The sequence below is a fragment of the Lactuca saligna genome, chromosome 4 (assembly GCF_052625555.1).
Source record: "Lactuca saligna cultivar CGN05327 chromosome 4, ASM5262555v1, whole genome shotgun sequence".
In the NCBI taxonomy this organism is placed as follows: Eukaryota; Viridiplantae; Streptophyta; class Magnoliopsida; order Asterales; family Asteraceae; genus Lactuca; species Lactuca saligna.
This window is the reverse complement of record NC_136420.1, coordinates 37,241,903-37,261,045: the sequence shown is the minus strand read 5'-3', so window position 1 is coordinate 37,261,045 and position 19,143 is coordinate 37,241,903. Positions and strand designations below refer to the sequence as shown.

Here is a 19,143-nt window from a genome sequence, read left to right as displayed (position 1 = left end):
TCACTTGAAATTTCACCAAATCTTAAACTTGGGCCTCTTAAACCTAATTTCCTCATTTTCTTGCTAGTGTTAGAACTTGAAGCATGCAGACTGCCCTGTTGACTTGCTTGTTGACTAGGTTTAGTGGTTATAGTTGATGTCACAAGTGGTTGACTGCCCTGTTGACTTGCTTGTTGACTAGATTGAGTGGGTACAGAAACATGTGGATTGGATCCAGCTACATCACATTTCCTAGGCCTCCCAATCTTCGTTGGTGGCATAGGAACTGGTACCCCTTTTTCATTCTTGCAGCCTTTTTTATTATGCCCATACTCAAGACAATTAGCACATCTCACTGTCCTTGGGGGTTTCACCCTTGAAGTGGAACTAAACTTACTCTCTTTCTCACTTGCATGCCTCCTTCTTTTGGTTTTGGGCCTACCAGGCATTTTCCTACCACCAGGTGGCAAAGGCTTGTTGTATCCAGTTAGAGGCCACATATTACTCCCATTCACAGGACTGATGTTTGTTGAGTAGCATTCCTTGAATTTAGTCATTGAAAAGTAGTCACTAATATATCCATCTGGAGTTTGATGGATATAATTAATGGCTGCTATGGCATGGACACAAGGGATTCCAGACAAATCCCATAATCTGTAAGAACAAATCCTACCATCCAAATCTACCTTGTAACTAGTACATGCTCTTCTCACTTCAAATACATTTCCTAAGCTATGCACTACTAACCAAAGCTTGCATGAAGACAAATGAGTATGTATTAGTCATTATATATCAACTATAATGACAATTAGACAAAGAAACAATTATTTTGTGTCTTACCTAAAGTTCTTTCCAAAAAGATTCATCTTCTTAATCACCTCTGGACATATATTACCTTTCCATTTACTGCATTCATCATTCATAAAGGAAAACCTGCCCATTATGTATATCCTTATCTCTTGAAGCATTGTAATCAAAGGTTTTTTCCTAGCTTCTTCAATTATGGAGTTGAAACACTCTGAAATACCATTCTCTACTGCCTCACAAGCAAACCCTACACTCATGTAAGCTCTGCACCATGTTTTGGGTTCTTTTGATATTAGATACTCATATGCACTAGGGCTTATGGTCTTTATTTTTTCCATGTTTCTCAAGAAGTCACCTTCAACACAAGTCATTGCACAAGCCCAGAATAGCTTCTTCAACTCCAATCCAAAGAAAGCTGTATTAAAATTTGCAGAAATGTGTCTAGCACATTGCCTGTGCTCCACATGTGGCAAAATAACCTTAACAGATTAAAGCAAACCTTGTGAACAGACATATTATCTTTGTAACGACCCAAAATTTAAGACCAAAAATTTCTTTTAATAAATCATTACTTAAAGTAAAGTCATCATTTCAAAACATAATATGAGTATAAGTTTTCAAAACACATGTTCATTATCAGAGTAAACATTCCCAGGCTGTCTAATCTATGGTGTGTGCCATGCGATCACCCCGAGCTCTTTCCTCCGCTACCGGAAGTACCTGAAACCAAAACTGAAAACCGTAAGCATGAAGCTTAGTGAGTTCCCCACCCTACCACATACCATGCATAACCAGATACTGCACATACTGGGCCACGCCCCCTATCTTGGGCCTCGCCCCTTACCTCGGGCCTCGCTCGCTACAACGGCCCCGCCGCTCCAGGCCCCGCTTGGCTTCGAGCCCCGCTCGGATACAGATCTGTTTAACTTAGGACTCGCCTGTCACAGGGGCTCGCCCGTCAACAAATAATAACACATAATCATTTCACAACACATAACTAACACATGCAACTGGTTCTGTCCTAAAGCCTCGCCTATCCTGGGCCTCGCCCATGTCCTGCTATTGATGAGTCATGGGACCCCGTCCACGCTCCTAATGGTAGTGAGGTACGGGCCTATCCCACTTTCACTCCGGTTCTAGTTCGGGCCTCGCCCTTATTCTGCTACTAATGAGATATGGAACCCCATCCACACTCTGCTATTGGTGAGATACGGGACCTCGCCCACACTCACCTCCCTACCAGGCACATACATGTATCACACAGACAACAAGTATAAATATCATATGAACAATTCCCTGGGCACTCGCCCGCTATTACTGGACCTCGTCCTGAAAATAATACTAGCATACTGTGTCTAGGGCTAACCCCCAGGTCTTCTACTCATAACTACATGGGCCGACATTGTGGCCTTAGACCCATTCACACAAAGGGAAACTCACCTACACTGGCTGAACTTGCTGATGATCTCATTAGTTGCTGCCTGACAACTCACGGAACTCCTGCTCCCCTTGCTCCCCGAACTACCAATATCAATGCAACACTGAGTCTAACTGACCCCCGAAAGACAACCAAGTCCACCCTGGTCCAAAGTCAAAGTCCTGGTCAAAGTCAACCTTCCAGGTCAACCCTACTCGCCGAGTCACCTACTGACTCGCCGAGTTCAAAATGATCAGATTCCTTCCATTCGCGACTCGACTCGCCGAGTCAGTCCACGACTCGCCGAGTCTACCGATTTTTGAGTCCAAACCTGTCCAACTCACTGAGTCTCCACCCGACTCACTGATTCGAGTCACAACTCGAAGGGTTTGGGGTTTCACGACCTGACTTGCCGAGTCCAAGAACAGACTCGCCGAGTACAAGGCAATCTTCATACGACTCGACGAGTTGTTCATCCCACTCGTCGAGTTTCTCCATAACTTCATGCTACTCGCCGAGTCCACTCAAAGGACTCGCCGAGTCCCTTCAGTTCTCCTTACATGCAGAGGATTTTTGAGTCATGCATGGACTCCAAACTATAGATCCACCCTTCCCAAGCCTATTCCACACCTAAAGTTGCAAACTTTACGTGTAGAGAAGGAGATCTAGGCAAAATATGCCATAAACTAGGGTGTAAGGCCAAGGGGCTTCAAAATCGACTTAATAGCTGATACTTTATGCTTCTCCAGGCCATAACACACTTGTATCTGAAGTAGCAACTCCAGATCCGGCTTCTAACTCAAAATAATAACATTATGGATAAAGAGCCCCAACAACCACACATAGATCTAGGTGCAAAAAGGGTCCAGGAACTAATTTATTACCTCCAAGTGCTCAGAATGAACTCACAATCCCAGATCTATAGCTCCTTCTTGATCCTCCAAGTTCCTTCTTCCTTTTCCAAGCTTTAGTGCACCTTCCAAGGCTCAACTAGGAGATGTGACGGTTAGGGTTTGATATCCAGGGCTAAAGAGGCAGTAAGGAACCCTAGGAAGAAGATTAAGACATTTATATAGGATCCAAGTCCCGAATTTAGGGTTTTCCACGCACAGACCTGACTCGCCGAGTCACCTTGACCGACTCGCCGAGTCGGTCGCTTACACCTCGACCCGGATCCCGCTCGGACTTGCCGAGTCCCTCCTTGGACTCGCCGAGTCGGCCCTTAAATTAGGGCTTTTCTTTCCTTTCATGGCCTTTAAGACTTTGGGTGTTACAACTCTCCCCCACTTAAACTAAACTTCATCCTCGAAGTTTACTATACTCCACCGCCTACGATCTGCCTCCAAAACCCCACCAATTATTTCAACACCAGCTGCCTACCTTCGCTGGTCTTCCACCTGGTCATTCTGACTAGCATCACTCCTTGTGGATAATCATCTCGGGTTAATCCTAACCCTGAACATACTGGAGACACAACTTACTCAACCATCAATCCCTCTGGTACTCTTCGAGTATTGCACTGAACCCATAGGGGTTCACCCCCCCTTTTTCACGCGATTCCCTTGCCTTCCCAAGGCGATGCTCCAAAAACAACTATTTCCTCTGTCACTGTGAAGATCCTATCTTCACCGATCCCTTATTCCCGCTAAATCCAATACGGGTCATCACCGCCAGTAACCACTGACACTCCTCTCTTGTCATAACTTGGTGTCGAGCTCTCCTCGACTCAACTAACTGAATTCCACCATAACCCGCTTTCCCGCACTACTACAGACTGGATATTTCTGTCATTCCTCATCTGCCTTCCTGATGAACTGAGACCACTCTGGTCCCTACCAACCTATCAATATCTGGGTTACCGGCTCCCACCGGTAGCTAGTCCTAACACCATCACTAATCGCTCTCAGCGTCTTCCAAAGAAACCTCGACTATCTTTAACTGCTCAAACAATTTTACCACTCAGGCACTACAAACCTGGGTTCCCCGATCCCCTAACTTGATACTAAGGTCCCTACCAGGTCCCACCTGCGCTGCTAAAAACTCACGGGCCTCGCCCACGGGGTCTCACCCGACCATACTACTGAGCAACCCTGCTCCCAGGTCTCATCTACACTGCTAATCTCATATGGGCCTCGCCCACGGGTCTCACCCAACTATATCCTGGAGCGGCCTCTCCCAAGGTCTCCCCTCCCTACCATTCTCAACCACTACCCATCCTGATCCCCCTCTGATCACTAGGAAATAAGGGCCTCTCCCCAACTCCGCTAACGAAGCGACTAAGGAATGCTACGACTTACCCATAGCCTGACAATACTTCCACCACTGACTGCTAGTGAATGCTACGGCCGCCCCGCAGTCTCACATCACTTTCCACCACTGACTGCTAACACGAAAACATCTCCTGCAATTTGGCCTCAAGATCTCCATTCCGACTTACACGAGTTCTACATGCGGCCCTTTAACCTGAATCCGAACCACATACCCACCATTACCCTTCACACGCACGCACTGATGGGAAGTTCTCAAACTCCCAACCCTGAACTTCTAAACGCTGAACTACCCCTTTCCTTCTCAGAAATCATATACCCGATCTGGATTTGCGTGCCCTGACCCTATACACTCGGAGGATTCTCCCCCACTTCGATCCTGCTTACGCCTCGATGCTCGATGAGAAGAAATCCCAATCCTTGCTACCATAATCAATCTGCTGAGGAATCCCAAGCTACCATAGCTAAGGATCTAACCTGTCCTTTCTAAAACTTATACGGCTCCGAACTAGAAAGACATACCGAGTCTCTTCAAGTCATGCTACAGATACTGCACCCAAAGTAACCTTCTTCGATACAACCCATCCCTTAACTACTAACCCAAATATCCAAGGTATGCAAATGGCATATAACTCGATAACAATGAACTCGCTCGAAAATAAAATGCTCAACTGCTAATGATACAGAACCATAACAATATAATCATGCACAAAATAAAAGAACTGAAAACGGAAGTCGCATACCTGCAACGTCCGGCGCTGCTCGCATCTCCAAAGTAGCCATCTGAAAAACCCGGCCTCCTACCGTAGGCGCCTCCGCATGGCCCTGGCGGCCGTCTGTGATCCTCAAAGTTGCAGGGGCAGGTGCCATCACCCGTCCTGCTGAAAGCAAACTGGGGCACTGGGCCTTCTTGTGGCCCCGCTGATTGCAGTGAAAACATATAAAGTCTGATCCCTGAGTGATGGTAGCAGTACAATCTCTGCTAAAATGACCAATCCGACCGCACCTGAAGCAACCAGACTCACCACCACTACCACTCCTGCATGCGCCCCCGTGCGTCCTGCCACACCTTCCGCATCGACTGCGGTCCTGATAATCCCTCGACCTCGAATCCGATCCCTTGGGCCTTTTGCCCAAATTCACGGCTACCTGAACCTCATCCGACTTCCTCTTTCGGATCTGCTCCAAATCAATTTCCCTCTCCCTGGCTCGAGAAATCATATCCTCCAGAGTCTTACATTCGGACCTGCACACGAACTCCCTGATGTCATCCCTCAGCATCTCGTGATATCGTGCCTTCTTCATCTCCTCATCCGCGACATACTGTGGAACAAGAAGGGCTCTCTCCCTGAACTTGGCGGTGATCTCCGCCACAGTCTCAGTAATCTGCATCAAATCCTGAAACTCCCGGGCCAATTGCTGCACCTCAATAATCGGCGAAAACTCCGCTCTAAACCTCGCTGAGAAATCACTCCAAGTCATCGCGTCCAACGCGACATCATCACCCAAAGCATGACCAATCTCCTCCCACCAATCTGTAACGCCCGTAGATCCGGGCTAGTAAATTTAGAGGCAATAGGGGTTGAAAATGACTTTTCAACAAAAGATTATTTAGAATAAATAATCTTAACCAAGTTGTAGAATATGTCACAAGGTTTCCGTACATATAAAGAACTCCGAAATCCGAGTTATAACGAAGAAGTTATGGCCCGTCGAAATTTCGCGACGGAATCGGCACGACACCGGGAAGCGTAAATAGTGAATTTACGATGAAGGACTTTTTAGCCTTAGTGATCTAAATGAAATTCGTAGAATATGTTAAACTAAGAGCGTCGATAAAAAGAACGCCCAAATCTGACTTCGTATGAGGAAGTTATGATTTTTCTAAGATTCGGCTTAGCAGTGTACAGTCCGAAACTCGAATTTTAGTTCGAGCGGTTTTTGGATTACGCAACCTAAATGAGAGTTGAAGATCTCATTCATAGGAACTCAACGGTAAAAAGACAGACGAAAACGGAGTCCGTATGAAGGAGTTATGAACTCTTCGCGGTCATTTAACAGTCTAAACGCCTCCTACTGTTAAATTTGAGATCGGTCGAGAATTAGCCAACGGAGTCTAAACAAAAGTTGTAGATCTTGATTTTACCTACGCGTGGATATAAAGAACGTCGAAAACGGAGCTCGTATGCGAAAGTTATGATTTTTCTAAGTTTGAGGGCTGATACGCAATAGGGGGTGACGTGGCACCACCAGAATTGGACACGTGGCACCACCAGAAGGCCACCACATGGACCAACTCGGCGAGTTGGTCTCCCATACTCGGCGAGTAGACCAGTCAGCACCCCTATAAATAGAGGTGCCGGGTTCCCTCATTCTTCACACCTTCCTAAACTATTCTTTCTCTCTCTAGACTCTCTCTCTAGCCCCCTAACCCCCCTAAAAGCCTAGGTAAACCCCTAGCACCCGAAGGAAACCCCGAGGCTCCCAGAGTCCCGAGAAAAAGGGTCTTTCGGCTCGGAAACGCTGCTCCAGCGAAGCCTGGTTTTCGAGAAAAACCCGCTGTAAATGAACTATGCCTACGCTATCTTTAGTATAGCTTATGTTTTAATATAGTAACATTATTAGGAACTTATAATGAGTATTTGGGCTATTATTATGAGTTATATTGAGTGTTATTTAACGCTTATATAATAATAATAATAGTCAGACTATTAGTTTGTCGCGGTTATCGTTAGACTAAACCCTAGTGGTATTGATACTAGGTTTTATCGAAGGAAATTGTGTTGAGAGTATCGAAGCGCTGTCCGAGTGTTGAGTCACCACCTATCAAGTGAGTGCATGGTCCCTTTCATCTTACACATAGATATGAAGTATTTATTATATAATTTACTTGTTGTGAGTGCATGGTCCCTTTCATCTTACACATAGATATGAAGTATTTATTATATAATTTACGTGTTGTGAGTGCATAGTCCCTTTCATCTTACACATAGATTTGAAGTATTTATTATATAATTTACGTGTTGTGAGTGCATAGTCCCTTTCATCTTACACATAGATATGAAGTATTTTATATAAACTACGTGCTATGTGTGCATATTATCTGAATACTTGTTGTCTATGCTGGATGAACGTTTTATACATGTTTTAAAGGATTTAAACTGTATACGTATTTTATATATACAAATATGTTGGGTATGATGATGGGTAGATAAATGATGAGAGATAGAGGATGACATGAGTATACATTGGCAGCTATAGACTTAGTGCCTATGGGACAAACACCGGTAGCTATGGACTTAGTACCTGTCAGACGTTGGTAGCTATGGATTTAGTACCTGTTAGGAGTTGGTAGCTATGGACTTAGTACCTATTAGTTAGACACTGGTAGCTATGGATTTAGTACCTGTAGGAATTGGTAGCTATGGATTTAGTACCTGTTGAGCGTTGGTAGCTATGGATTTAGTACCCGATGAGTAAGATATAGCAGCTATGGAATTAGTGCTTTACGAACGAACATCGGCAGCTATGGATTTAGTGTCAGTCCTATAAACCTGGAAGTAAGGGACTTCGGAATAAACGAATGCAGGATAGACGACCCTTAGGTTAAATCCTTAAGAGTAAAGAAGACAACGGGGATGGGTAATTGGGTTAATTGTTTGCTGATTGAACATAACAATTATATTATTGTGGGTTGAAAACCCTATGTACTCACCAGGTTTCCCAACCTGACCCACTCAGTTTATTTACATCACAGGTGGCGATATGAAGTGACATTACACTGAGAGATTTAAAGAGATGTAGATCACTAGTGTAAATAATTGTAAGTTCTGTTTATGCTTATGTTTCTGTATTAACGATGACATCCCAAACGTTTTAAGATTAATAAAAATACGTTTCTTCGAAAATGTTTTAATAACGTATTTATCGTGTTTTTCTGGGAACAAATTCCGCAACCTTTTTATAAAATGAAGTACTCTGATTTTCATAAAGCATAAACAAAATCGGTCTTTTCTGGCCGTGATTTTGGGGATGTCACACAATCCCTCGCTCTGTCCTTCAGAAGACAGGAAGCGAGTCTGACCTTGTCCTCCTCAGGACACCGGCTCGTACAGAATGCGTTGGCAACATCAGCCAACCATCTGCTGCTAGCGATGGGGTCCCTAGCCCCATGATAATCTGGTGCCCCGCAAGCCCTGAACTCCCGAAATGTCAAGGTACGCACTCCCAACAAAGCCATCATCTCAGTACGGAAGGCTCCCAGCCTCTCATCCAAAATCTCCAATATACCCTCCTTGACCGTGTCAAAGATCACAGGAGTCTGAGCTAGAATACTGCGCGTAACCTCCGCTGATATCAACTCTGTCATCCGCTCCTCGAGCTGCTCGGCCCTTAAACCCGAGCCTAATCCCTCTCCGGCGCCTGATCCGCCCGCTGGTCCCTCTTGCAATGTCACCATACTGAAACATACACCATAACCATTTATCAGAATACTCCTCACTGCTGCGAGACCAATCATACTCACTACCAGGTTCCCGGTCTTGTCTCGGCCTTTCCCGAATCGAGTACGGATCCTCTGCTTTCAGTAGTACGGGCCCATACTACCTTCCACATCTATCCGTACTTTCCTCAGGAACTGCTTTGACTCCACCAGGTCCCTTTTCTACTTCTACTGCTCCCAGCACTACCTCATCCTAGGCTTACCCTAGGGAAACCTTTGACTCAACTCAAACCAGTCCTCAATTGCTGAAGGCCTCCTCGCAATGCCAATTAGCCATCATCTAGATACCATCACATGTGATGAGGCTCAGATAATCCTTCAAGTAAAGGACTCGTTCCTACAACGGTTGGACTCAAACAAGAGCTGCGCAATAGGACCAAATCCAACACTCTGAGATTATTCAACCCTGATCACATGTGACGTGACGTATCCACCTAATGGCTAACTCTCATCACTTAGAATCCCACAATGCACAAAGCAAGCAGCATTCAGACAAGGGAAAATCTAACCATAACATACTCAAGCAATCATATCCACATAGCAAGAATCTGAACTAGCATGCAACACAACTCATAAACTCAGGCATAACCTAATCAGACTATCCTACTACTGACTATTCAACACTATCATGCAGATCAAAAGCACATATAACAGGAACATAAGGCATCCTCCCTAGATCCTCAGTCCTAATCTAGCATGCTGTTCTATTAACTGATAATCAAAACATAAACTTGTATGGGTATTTTGGGGTACTTACTTGAGCTCGGTTGATTGCATGCACCACACCTCTTTTCTCTTTTCAAAGTTCTTTTCTTTCTGAATTCTTTTTACTTTTCTAAAACCTTTTCGTTTCTTAAAACTCTTTTTACAAAACTGTCTTTTCATTTTGAAAACTTCCTTACCAATTCCTCAGTTTGAGTTCAGACACACCCTGAGAGCATGTCCGAATCCCTCAAACCAAGGCTCTGATACCAACTTGTAACGACCCAAAATTTAAGACCAAAAATTTCTTTTAATAAATCATTACTTAAAGTAAAGTCATCATTCCAAAACATAATATGAGTATAAGTTTTCAAAACACATGTTCATTATCAGAGTAAACATTCCCAGGCTGTCTAATCTATGGTGTGTGCCATGCGATCACCCCGAGCTCTTTCCTCCGCTACCGGAAGTACCTGAAACCAAAACTGAAAACCGTAAGCACAAAGCTTAGTGAGTTCCCCACCCTACCACATACCATGCATAACCACATACTGCACATACTGGGCCACGCCCCCTATCTTGGGCCTCGCCCCTACCTCGGGCCTCGCTCGCTACAACGGCCCCGCCGCTCCAAGCCCCGCCTGGCTTCGAGCCCCGCTCGGATACAGATCTGTTTAACTTAGGCCTCGCCTGTCACAGGGGCTCGCCCGTCAACAAATAATAACACATAATCATTTCACAACACATAACTAACACATGCAACTGGTTCTGTCCTAAAGCCTCGCCCATGTCCTGCTACTGATGAGTCATGGGACCCCGTCCACGCTCCTAATGGTAGTGAGGTATGGGCCTAGCCCACTCTCATTCTGGTTCTAGTTCGGGCCTCGCCCTTATTCTGCTACTAATGAGATATGGAACCCCATCCACACTTTGCTATTGGTGAGATACGGGACCTCGCCCACACTCACCTCCCTACCAGGCACATACATGTATCACACAGACAACAAGTATAAATATCATATGAACAATTCCCTGGGCACTCACCCGCTATTACTGGACCTCGTCCTGAAAATAATACTAGCATACTGTGCCTAAGGCTAACCCCCAGGTCTTCTACTCATAACTACATGGGCCGGCATTGTGGCCTTAGACCCATTCACACAAAGGGAAACTCACCTGCACTGGCTGAACTTGCTGATGATCTCACTAGTTGCTGCCTGACAACTCACGGAACTCCTGCTCCCCTTGCTCCCCGAACTACCAATATCAATGCAACACTGAGTCTAACTGACCCCCAAAAGACAACCAAGTCCACCCTGGTCCAAAGTCAAAGTCCTGGTCTAATTCAACCTTCCAGGTCAACCCTACTCGTCGAGTCACCTACTGACTCGCCGAGTTCAAAATGATCAGATTCCTTCCATTCGCGACTCGACTCGCCGAGTCAGTCCATGACTCGCCGAGTCTACCGATTTCTGAGTCCAGACCTATCCAACTCACTGAGTCTCCACCCGACTCACTGATTCGAGTCACAACTCGAAGGGTTTGGGGTTTCGCGACCTGACTCGCCGAGTCCAAGAACAGACTCGCCGAGTACAAGGCAATCTTCATACGACTCGACGAGTTGTTCATCCCACTCGTCGAGTTTCTCCATAACTTCATGCTACTCGCCGAGTCCACTCAAAGGACTCGCCGAGTCCCTTCAGTCTCCTTACATGCAGAGGATTTTTGAGTCATGCATGGACTCCAAACTATAGATCCACCCTTCCCAAGCCTATTCCAAACGTAAAGTTGCAAACTTTACGTGTAGAGAAGGAGATCTAGGCAAAATATGCCATAAACTAGGGTGTAAGGCATAGGGGCTTCAAAATCGACTTAATGGCTGATACTTTATGCTTCTCCAGGCCATAACACACTTGGATCTGAAGTAGCAACTCCAGATCCGACTTCTAACTCAAAATAATAACATTATGGCTAAAGAGCCCCAACAACCACACATAGATCTAGGTGCAAAAAGGGTCCAAGAACTAATTTATTACCTCTAAGTGCTCAGAATGAACTCACAATCCCAGATCTATAGCTCCTTCTTGATCCTCCAAGTTCCTTCTTCCTTTTCCAAGATTTAATGCACCTTCCAAGGCTCAACTAGGAGATGTGACGGCTAGGGTTTGATATCCAGGGCTAAAGAGGCAGTAAGGAACCCTAGGAAGAAGATTAAGACATTTATATAGGCTCCAAGTCCTGAATTTAGGGTTTTCCACGGACAGACCAGACTCGCCAAGTCACCTTGTCCGACTCGCCAAGTTGGTCGCTTACACCTCGACCCGGATCCCGCTCGGACTCGCCGAGTCCCTCCTTGGACTCGCCTTTCATGGCCTTTAAGACCTTGGGTGTTACAATCTTAGTATTTATAACCATATTGAAATAATCAAATTGAAGTATACTATAATTATAAGGGAACTTACTTTATGTTGATCAGAAATAACAACCAAATCTACACCAGTACCAAGGTCAATATCATCCTTCAGAAGCTCCAGAAACCAGGTCCAATTATCCTTGTTATCCACATCAACAACAACCCAAGCTATTGGGAACACTTGGTTATTAGCATCTCTACCTATGGTTGTGAGTAATTCACCTTTTACCTGACCCTTTAGGAAGCATCCATCCAACCCTATTACCTTCCTACACTGTATTTTCCAGCAAACACTTAAAGCCTTGAAACATATGCAAAACCTTTTAAAATAATTCTTATCATCTGGATTGTTAGTAACACCAACTTTGCATGTAGACCCAGGGTTTGATCTCAATAATTCTTGGGCATAATCCCAAATTCTTGCATAGTGTTCATTTAATTTACCCTCAATCAGTTCTTTTGCCCACTGTTTTGCCCTTCTAACCTGTCCTATAGATACCACACATCTATATCTTTGTTTGATGTCACTGATCATCTCCCTAAGTTTAACTTTAGGCTTATTTTCTATCTCAGTTACATAGTGTCTTCCAATCCATTCCGGGTTAACAATAGACCCAAATTTAAACACTCTAGAACAAAGATGCTCAGAATTCATTGCTTTAACCTGAAAGGTTCTGTCATTGTACATCCATGCTGCATAAATTCTAAAAGGGCATTTATTATCTTCATGTCTCTTACCACATCTTGCAACAATTCTTCTATTGTCATTCTTCTGAAAGTATATTTGGTACACTCCATTTACTGCATAGTTTGTCACACAGAATTTCAGTTGTGCAGGTGATTCGAACGCGTCCCCTAACTTAGGTTCCATCATATCCCACCTAACATTTGGATCGTGTATTCTGTATTTGTTAGTCACTTCTTCCTCTGCCTCCTCATCATTTTGCAAATCATTACCATGGTCCACTCGATCTTTCATCTCATCAGTCATACTTGCATTTCTAATGTTCGCATCACAAAGTAGAATGTTAAGAAAATGATCCTTACATTTATCAAGCCTTGATACAAACTCCTGTCGTGGTTCATGATCCATGTAAATCCCGTGCAACTCAAAATCCATCTCATTTAGCCCAGAAAATGGCTCGTAAATTCCAGCAAATGGGTCGTCGTAACCATCGTCTGAAGAACCCATTTCTAACCCCTACACAATCGCAACCATTATCATGAAAAGTAAGGACTTAATAGAGATGATTTCTCGTAAAAAACATGATCAAACCGTAATTTCTTACCTCTTGAAAAGCCCTAGCTTCAGACAATGAGAATGCTTCACCAAAATGGGAGGGTGGAGAGTGTTAACGGAGGACAAACGGAGGAGACGGGCAAATGTTACTGGTTGCAAATGGGGAAGTAACCGGTTGTTTAAGGGGAACCGGTAAAAAACATTGAAATGAAACATGAGGGGCAAATGTTAGGCATTTGTGGTAAAAAAAACGATTTTGGACATAACCGGTTTTTTTATGTAAATTTGGGAGCTTTTATGATAAAAGCCCATACTTTATATATAAAATTCTTCTACTGTGTTGTAATCAATAATTATTTTGTTTCCTTAATTTTAATAACTTACCAATTTATGATTCCCTTCAAATCATAAATGGTGTTAAGCTTATGGGTGAGCATGGTGCGGTTTTTGGCCAAAACCGAACTGAAAACCGCAACTTCGGCTTTTTGAAATTTAGAAACCGCACCGTTCGGTTTTTATGCGGTTCGTTTTTTTTTTTTTGCGGTTTTTTGTTAGTTTTTTTTTTTTAAAAACTCAAGTAACTGGACGAGTTACTTTGACTCAGATGAGGAGTGCTAATCATTTTTTGGAGATGAACCGATACCACTACCTCTTGGTTTGAAATCAAATTACATAACCATTCATCCAACATGTTTCTAATGGTTGAACATAATACAAATTTAATATAATATTTGTTTCACATGTACATGCAATAATATTAATGTATTCATAAAACTGATAATATCATCACTAGTACTTTTCACATTTAAATGTTAAAAAATATCATAAACATTATTTGTTATTGTAAATATCACTGACTGTATGTTTAAAAATATAGAATCATCATCTGATAGATAAGATAGATATTTATATTTATAAAAATTTTAATTGTCATAAGTTCTTGGTTCTTACCAATATCAACACTTAATATATATATATATATATATATATATATATATATATATATATATATATATATATATATATATATATATATATATATATATATATATATGCGTGCGGTTCGGTTTTTTGCGGTTTTTATGAGACTAGAAACTGCACCGCACCGAGTATTTTCGGTTTTTGCGAAACTAAAAACCGCACCATCGGTTTTTATTTCGGTTTCGGTTTATGCGGTTTTTTCGGTTTTTTTGGTTTGCGGTTCGGTTTTTGCTCACCCCTAGTTAAGCTAGTCTTTTTAGGTTTTTAAATTTATTTCCATAGAAATCTTAAATCGAAACTGTCATTTTCTTATTGGTTATTATCATCCCATCATTTCACCTATAATAAATATATCAAGAGTGGGTTTGAAACAAAAGATCCCACATCGATTCCTTACATAAGTTAACAGTGAGAGAGAATTGTCTATAAAAGAATATGGGAGCATGAACTTGGAATCATTTAGTCATCTTTTTTTGTATGAAAGGACTAATTGTGGTAACCTTTTATTTTGGGCTACTTTTCTTTTTCTAAAGCGGATATCTAGAGCTGGAACCGGAATTGTTGGTTTCGGTTCTGGTTCTAAAAAATTGAGAACCGATACAACAGGTTCCGGCTCCAAAATCTTTGGAACCGCCGATTCTAGTTCTTTCAAATTTAGCCGGGTATTTGGTTATGCTGACCCCTAGTTATTGTCAATGTAGCTCAACAATTATTAGTATAATGGTTTAAATGGTTCATTATGGTTTTTTGCCTTTAAAGGGTATCAACTTGTATTTTACCAGTAATTTTGGTATTTTTACCCATATTAGAAAGTAAAATTGCTTTGTCAAGTACCAAGTAAGCATGTGAGTCAACAAGATCCTCAAAATCTTGAAAACATGCAACAACTATAATCAAACATGGTGTCACACTCCTCTAAAAATCTATACCCACAAGTCGATCAATCAAAGCCAGATTCATATTTCTCATTTCTATCATCAAATCCTTCAGCTCCATCCATGTACCCATCACTCGAGACCAACAATTTCGCTGAGAAACTATTCCCGGACAACGATCAAAGCCATGAACAATAACAATCAATCGCTTTTGAATCTTCAGAATAAGTTGTATAAAATTCCACGAATCAATCGTTCACTTAATCGAAAAACAACAAATCATCCATTAGCTTCTGAGGTGTTTGAAATAATCTGTCTCCAACAAGGCGAAAACATCATCGCTTCTCTCGCTCGTGTCGGCGATGAAATCCAGTGGTCGTTCGCCAAGGACAAAGCCGTCGTGAAACTAGACGGATCTTACTACTTCTTCACACTTTGTGTACCTTCCCAATCCTGAAACAATGTTACACCAAAGGATTTGTTGAATTGTGGTTTGACGATGAACTCGATAGCGTTTTGGAGGAGTAAAGTGCGTTTTCGGTGAAAGGGGTGGAAAGGACTGTAGTGGTGGAAGGAGGTGGTTCTCCAAAGGCTATGCGTGTAGATGACGACTCATTGTTTGCCATTGTAGTTCCGGTTCACTTATAATCATCGATTTCACCTCCATTTACTGTAACTTTCCATAAAACATCATCCCTTCTTCGTATTCTCAAAAAAATAAGCACACTTGTTCTATTTATTGTTGCGATTTTGGCCGTTTTGTTCTTTATATCCGGTTTACTTCACTTACTCGTTAGATTCTTAACAAAACACAACTCTCAATCACATTCATCTCAATCAAATCGATTCTCAGATGGGTCTCCATCCGACAACTCCAACAAAACACAACTCTCAATCGCATTCATTTACCTTGACTTTTGAAAGTCAATGTGTGTTGAGGGAAGTTGACCATTAGGATGAGGAAAACTCACACCAACATGAGTACATGACATATGCAAACTGATGATTAGGATGAGAATCATCGAACGACCCCTTCAAATTTTCCATAACGACCTTTTAAAACCTAAAAACAAAAGTTTGCATCCTTCAAAGACAAAAAAATAACTATAAACAATTTAAACCAATATACTAAATATTGTTAGATTATTGGAACGATAACCATTTTTAATAATAATAACATAAAATCTTTACAATCTCATTTCCTACTTTATTATTTAGCTTCAGATTTTATAATATATATATTTTTAAATGTTTTATTATTATTATTATTTATTTGAAACAAGAAACTAATTTATTCCTACTTATCACCACCTATGTCTGAAGCAATAACCCTTAAGTTCCCAAATGAAAAAGCCACTAATTTTAATTTTAATACTTAGTAAATACTATCTTGAATCGCACTTATAAATGATCAATCAACCATTGATTTAGGATGGTAAATTATGCCCACTGATTTAAACAACCAAATTAGAAGCACAAAAGGCTCTCCTCCTACTCTCACTCTCTCACACTCGTTTACAAACATAATACCAATCCCATATTTTATCATTTCCCTCCATCACACAAATAATTCAACTTCTTCCTCCACCACTACCTGTCACGGTTGGTTCAGGCGGCCGTCCCGCCGCTGCTCCACCGTGACCCCCTCCCCCAACATCCATCTCCAGAATGGGTGAGCCCAAGACCAATCAATCCATGATTGTTCCATTGCCATTGCCGACTCTCAAAGCCACATCACCACGCCCAACGCCGCTGTGGAAGAAACGGAGAGCCCTGTTGAAACAGCTATCCTTGAGCGAGAGCCCCCGGAATGTTGCCTGGGAGAGGAGGCGCCGTCTCAATCTCATAAAAGAAAAGAAGAAGAAGAAGAAAGATGAATCTGGCTCTGCAGCAACTGATGAGTTGTCGGAAGATCTCAAAGAGCTCAAAGGTTGCCTGGAGTTAGGGTTTGGGTTCAATGATGATGAAGGCGGTCAACGGTTGACCAACACCCTACCCGCCCTTGATATTTACTTCGCCGTCAACAGGCTCGGCAGCCCTAACGGCGGTAACGTCTCACCGGGACCTAAACTAGCCGGGATAGGCTCGCTGTCGTCAAAATCAGGAACAACGTCGTTCGGCAATGAAGATCCATGGAAGATTTGTAGCCCAGGTTTGTGAAATTCTGAAATTAATCATCTCCATTCTCCACCACCAAAATCCATAAACAAATTCATGGAATTTTGCAGGAGAAGATCCGCAGCAGGTCAAGGCAAAGTTGAGGCACTGGGCACAAGCGGTTGCTTGTTCCGTGATACAGTCTTCTTGAAGGAGCAAAGAGGGGGGAGGGATACAACCACACACGCGAATCAAATATGAGAATACATAATTCAGAACTATAGATTCTCACCGGAGACAAGTTGAATGGCGAGATGCCGAGATCCCGATCACCGACATAAAAGTGTTGATGGTTGTCCGAGTAAATCTGGTGGATTCGGGGGATCAAGTAAACTCTATCAAATTATGTAAGAATCACAGAGATGCTGTAAATTATGAAGTTAATATATGACCACAATTTGTTTGCGAAGATTATGAAGCTCTATATACCAACGAAAATTGATGAAAAATGAATGCGACATGCGAATCAAAATCCAGAACTAGACGCTAATGAAATATGATATACTATTAATAATATGAAATCGGAGATTGAATAGGTGTTTTTCAACCAAAAATCATGAATCAATCAATATATTCAAACTCATCTTCCTTGAGGTGTGCGAAGAACTTCACAGGAGCGTCGCCGCGACCTTCAAGTTTCTCGAAGAACTCAATCTTGTAAGGAAAATTAGCCGAAATGTGTTTCCCTTTCCAAACGGAGATGTTATCTTTGATTTTGCCTTCCTTCCCATTCAACTCTACCTCCGGTACTTTAGGTATATGATAAACCTTCAACGGCACTTTAACCCTAACCCTAGCTCCGATCTTCGCCTTAATTCCTTCTTCTTTTTCAGAAGTGGACGCCACCGTTGGATTGTCAACGATCGCCGTGGAGTCCGACGCTGCTGCTTTGATCCGTAGACGCAGATTCGATCTTTTGTTGTTGGTGATGCTACGTGTTTGAGAGCAATCATAAGCGGAAGCGGAAGCACAAAAAAGGGGAGGAATTACCCGATTATTGGCGGTGGATGGAGGTAAATTGAGTGGCGTTGCGGCGGAGAATATCGCCGGAGATGTCATTATTAGTTTGCCGATTGGGTTATTGCACCTGTCAACTACTATAGATTTTAGGGCAGAGGATTTTATTATCCATTAAGGTGAGGTCTCTAATTTATATGGTCATGGAAAGTAAGAGGAAAGTTCGAATTAATTTTACAATTGACACCTCACTTGTTTATTATCATTTCATTTCCCTCATTTTATCTAATAAAACTAAAAATACAAATTAATTTTTTTTTCCCTATTTCAAGAAACATATTTGAAATGCAAATTTTGATGACTTGTCATACATAATTAAATAAAGATTTGATTACCTGAAATAAAAATTAACAACATGTTCTTTATCCTAATGAAGATTCTTGTTTTATGGGATTGGATAAGCCAAAGAAAAAACACATGTACGGATGTATCAGAGATCACTCTAAATAATAAAGTCACCAAACCATCTTTCGAGTTCCATATCTATACAACCATAAATAATTGGTCTGTAATACTTATGCATACATTTAACCAATTCATCCAAAAAGACCGAACAGAGTAATCTATGCATATATTTAATCAATTGATGATTGAGTTTTAAAGCAAAAGACTAAATTTGTTTTGTATTTATTTACCCATCCTTGCAATACAGCTGACAATAATCATCAAACCCTTAGGGGTGTTTGGTACATGGAAATAAAAGTAGAGAAAATGAATTAATTATCTTTGCCCTTGTTTGGTTAATAAAAAAAATAAGGAATTGGGAAATAAATCAATTCTTTTTCCA

At 42.1% G+C, this 19,143-nt stretch overlaps 1 protein-coding gene and 1 pseudogene across 1 annotated transcript; one reads left to right on the top strand and one right to left on the bottom strand.

The window, feature by feature from the left end:
* Positions 1-16,624: 16,624 nt before the first annotated feature.
* Positions 16,625-17,748, top strand: LOC145041616 (uncharacterized). The gene is made up of 2 exons (XM_078989749.1): positions 16,625-17,334; positions 17,411-17,748. The coding sequence occupies exons 1-2, from the start codon at positions 16,851-16,853 to the stop codon at positions 17,488-17,490; spliced, it is 564 nt and encodes a 187-aa protein (XP_078845875.1). The 5' UTR covers positions 16,625-16,850; the 3' UTR covers positions 17,491-17,748.
* A 71-nt stretch (positions 17,749-17,819) lies between these two features.
* On the bottom strand, positions 17,820-18,481 carry LOC145041617 (ferredoxin-thioredoxin reductase, variable chain pseudogene; annotated as a pseudogene).
* Between the last annotated feature and the right edge of the window lie 662 nt (positions 18,482-19,143).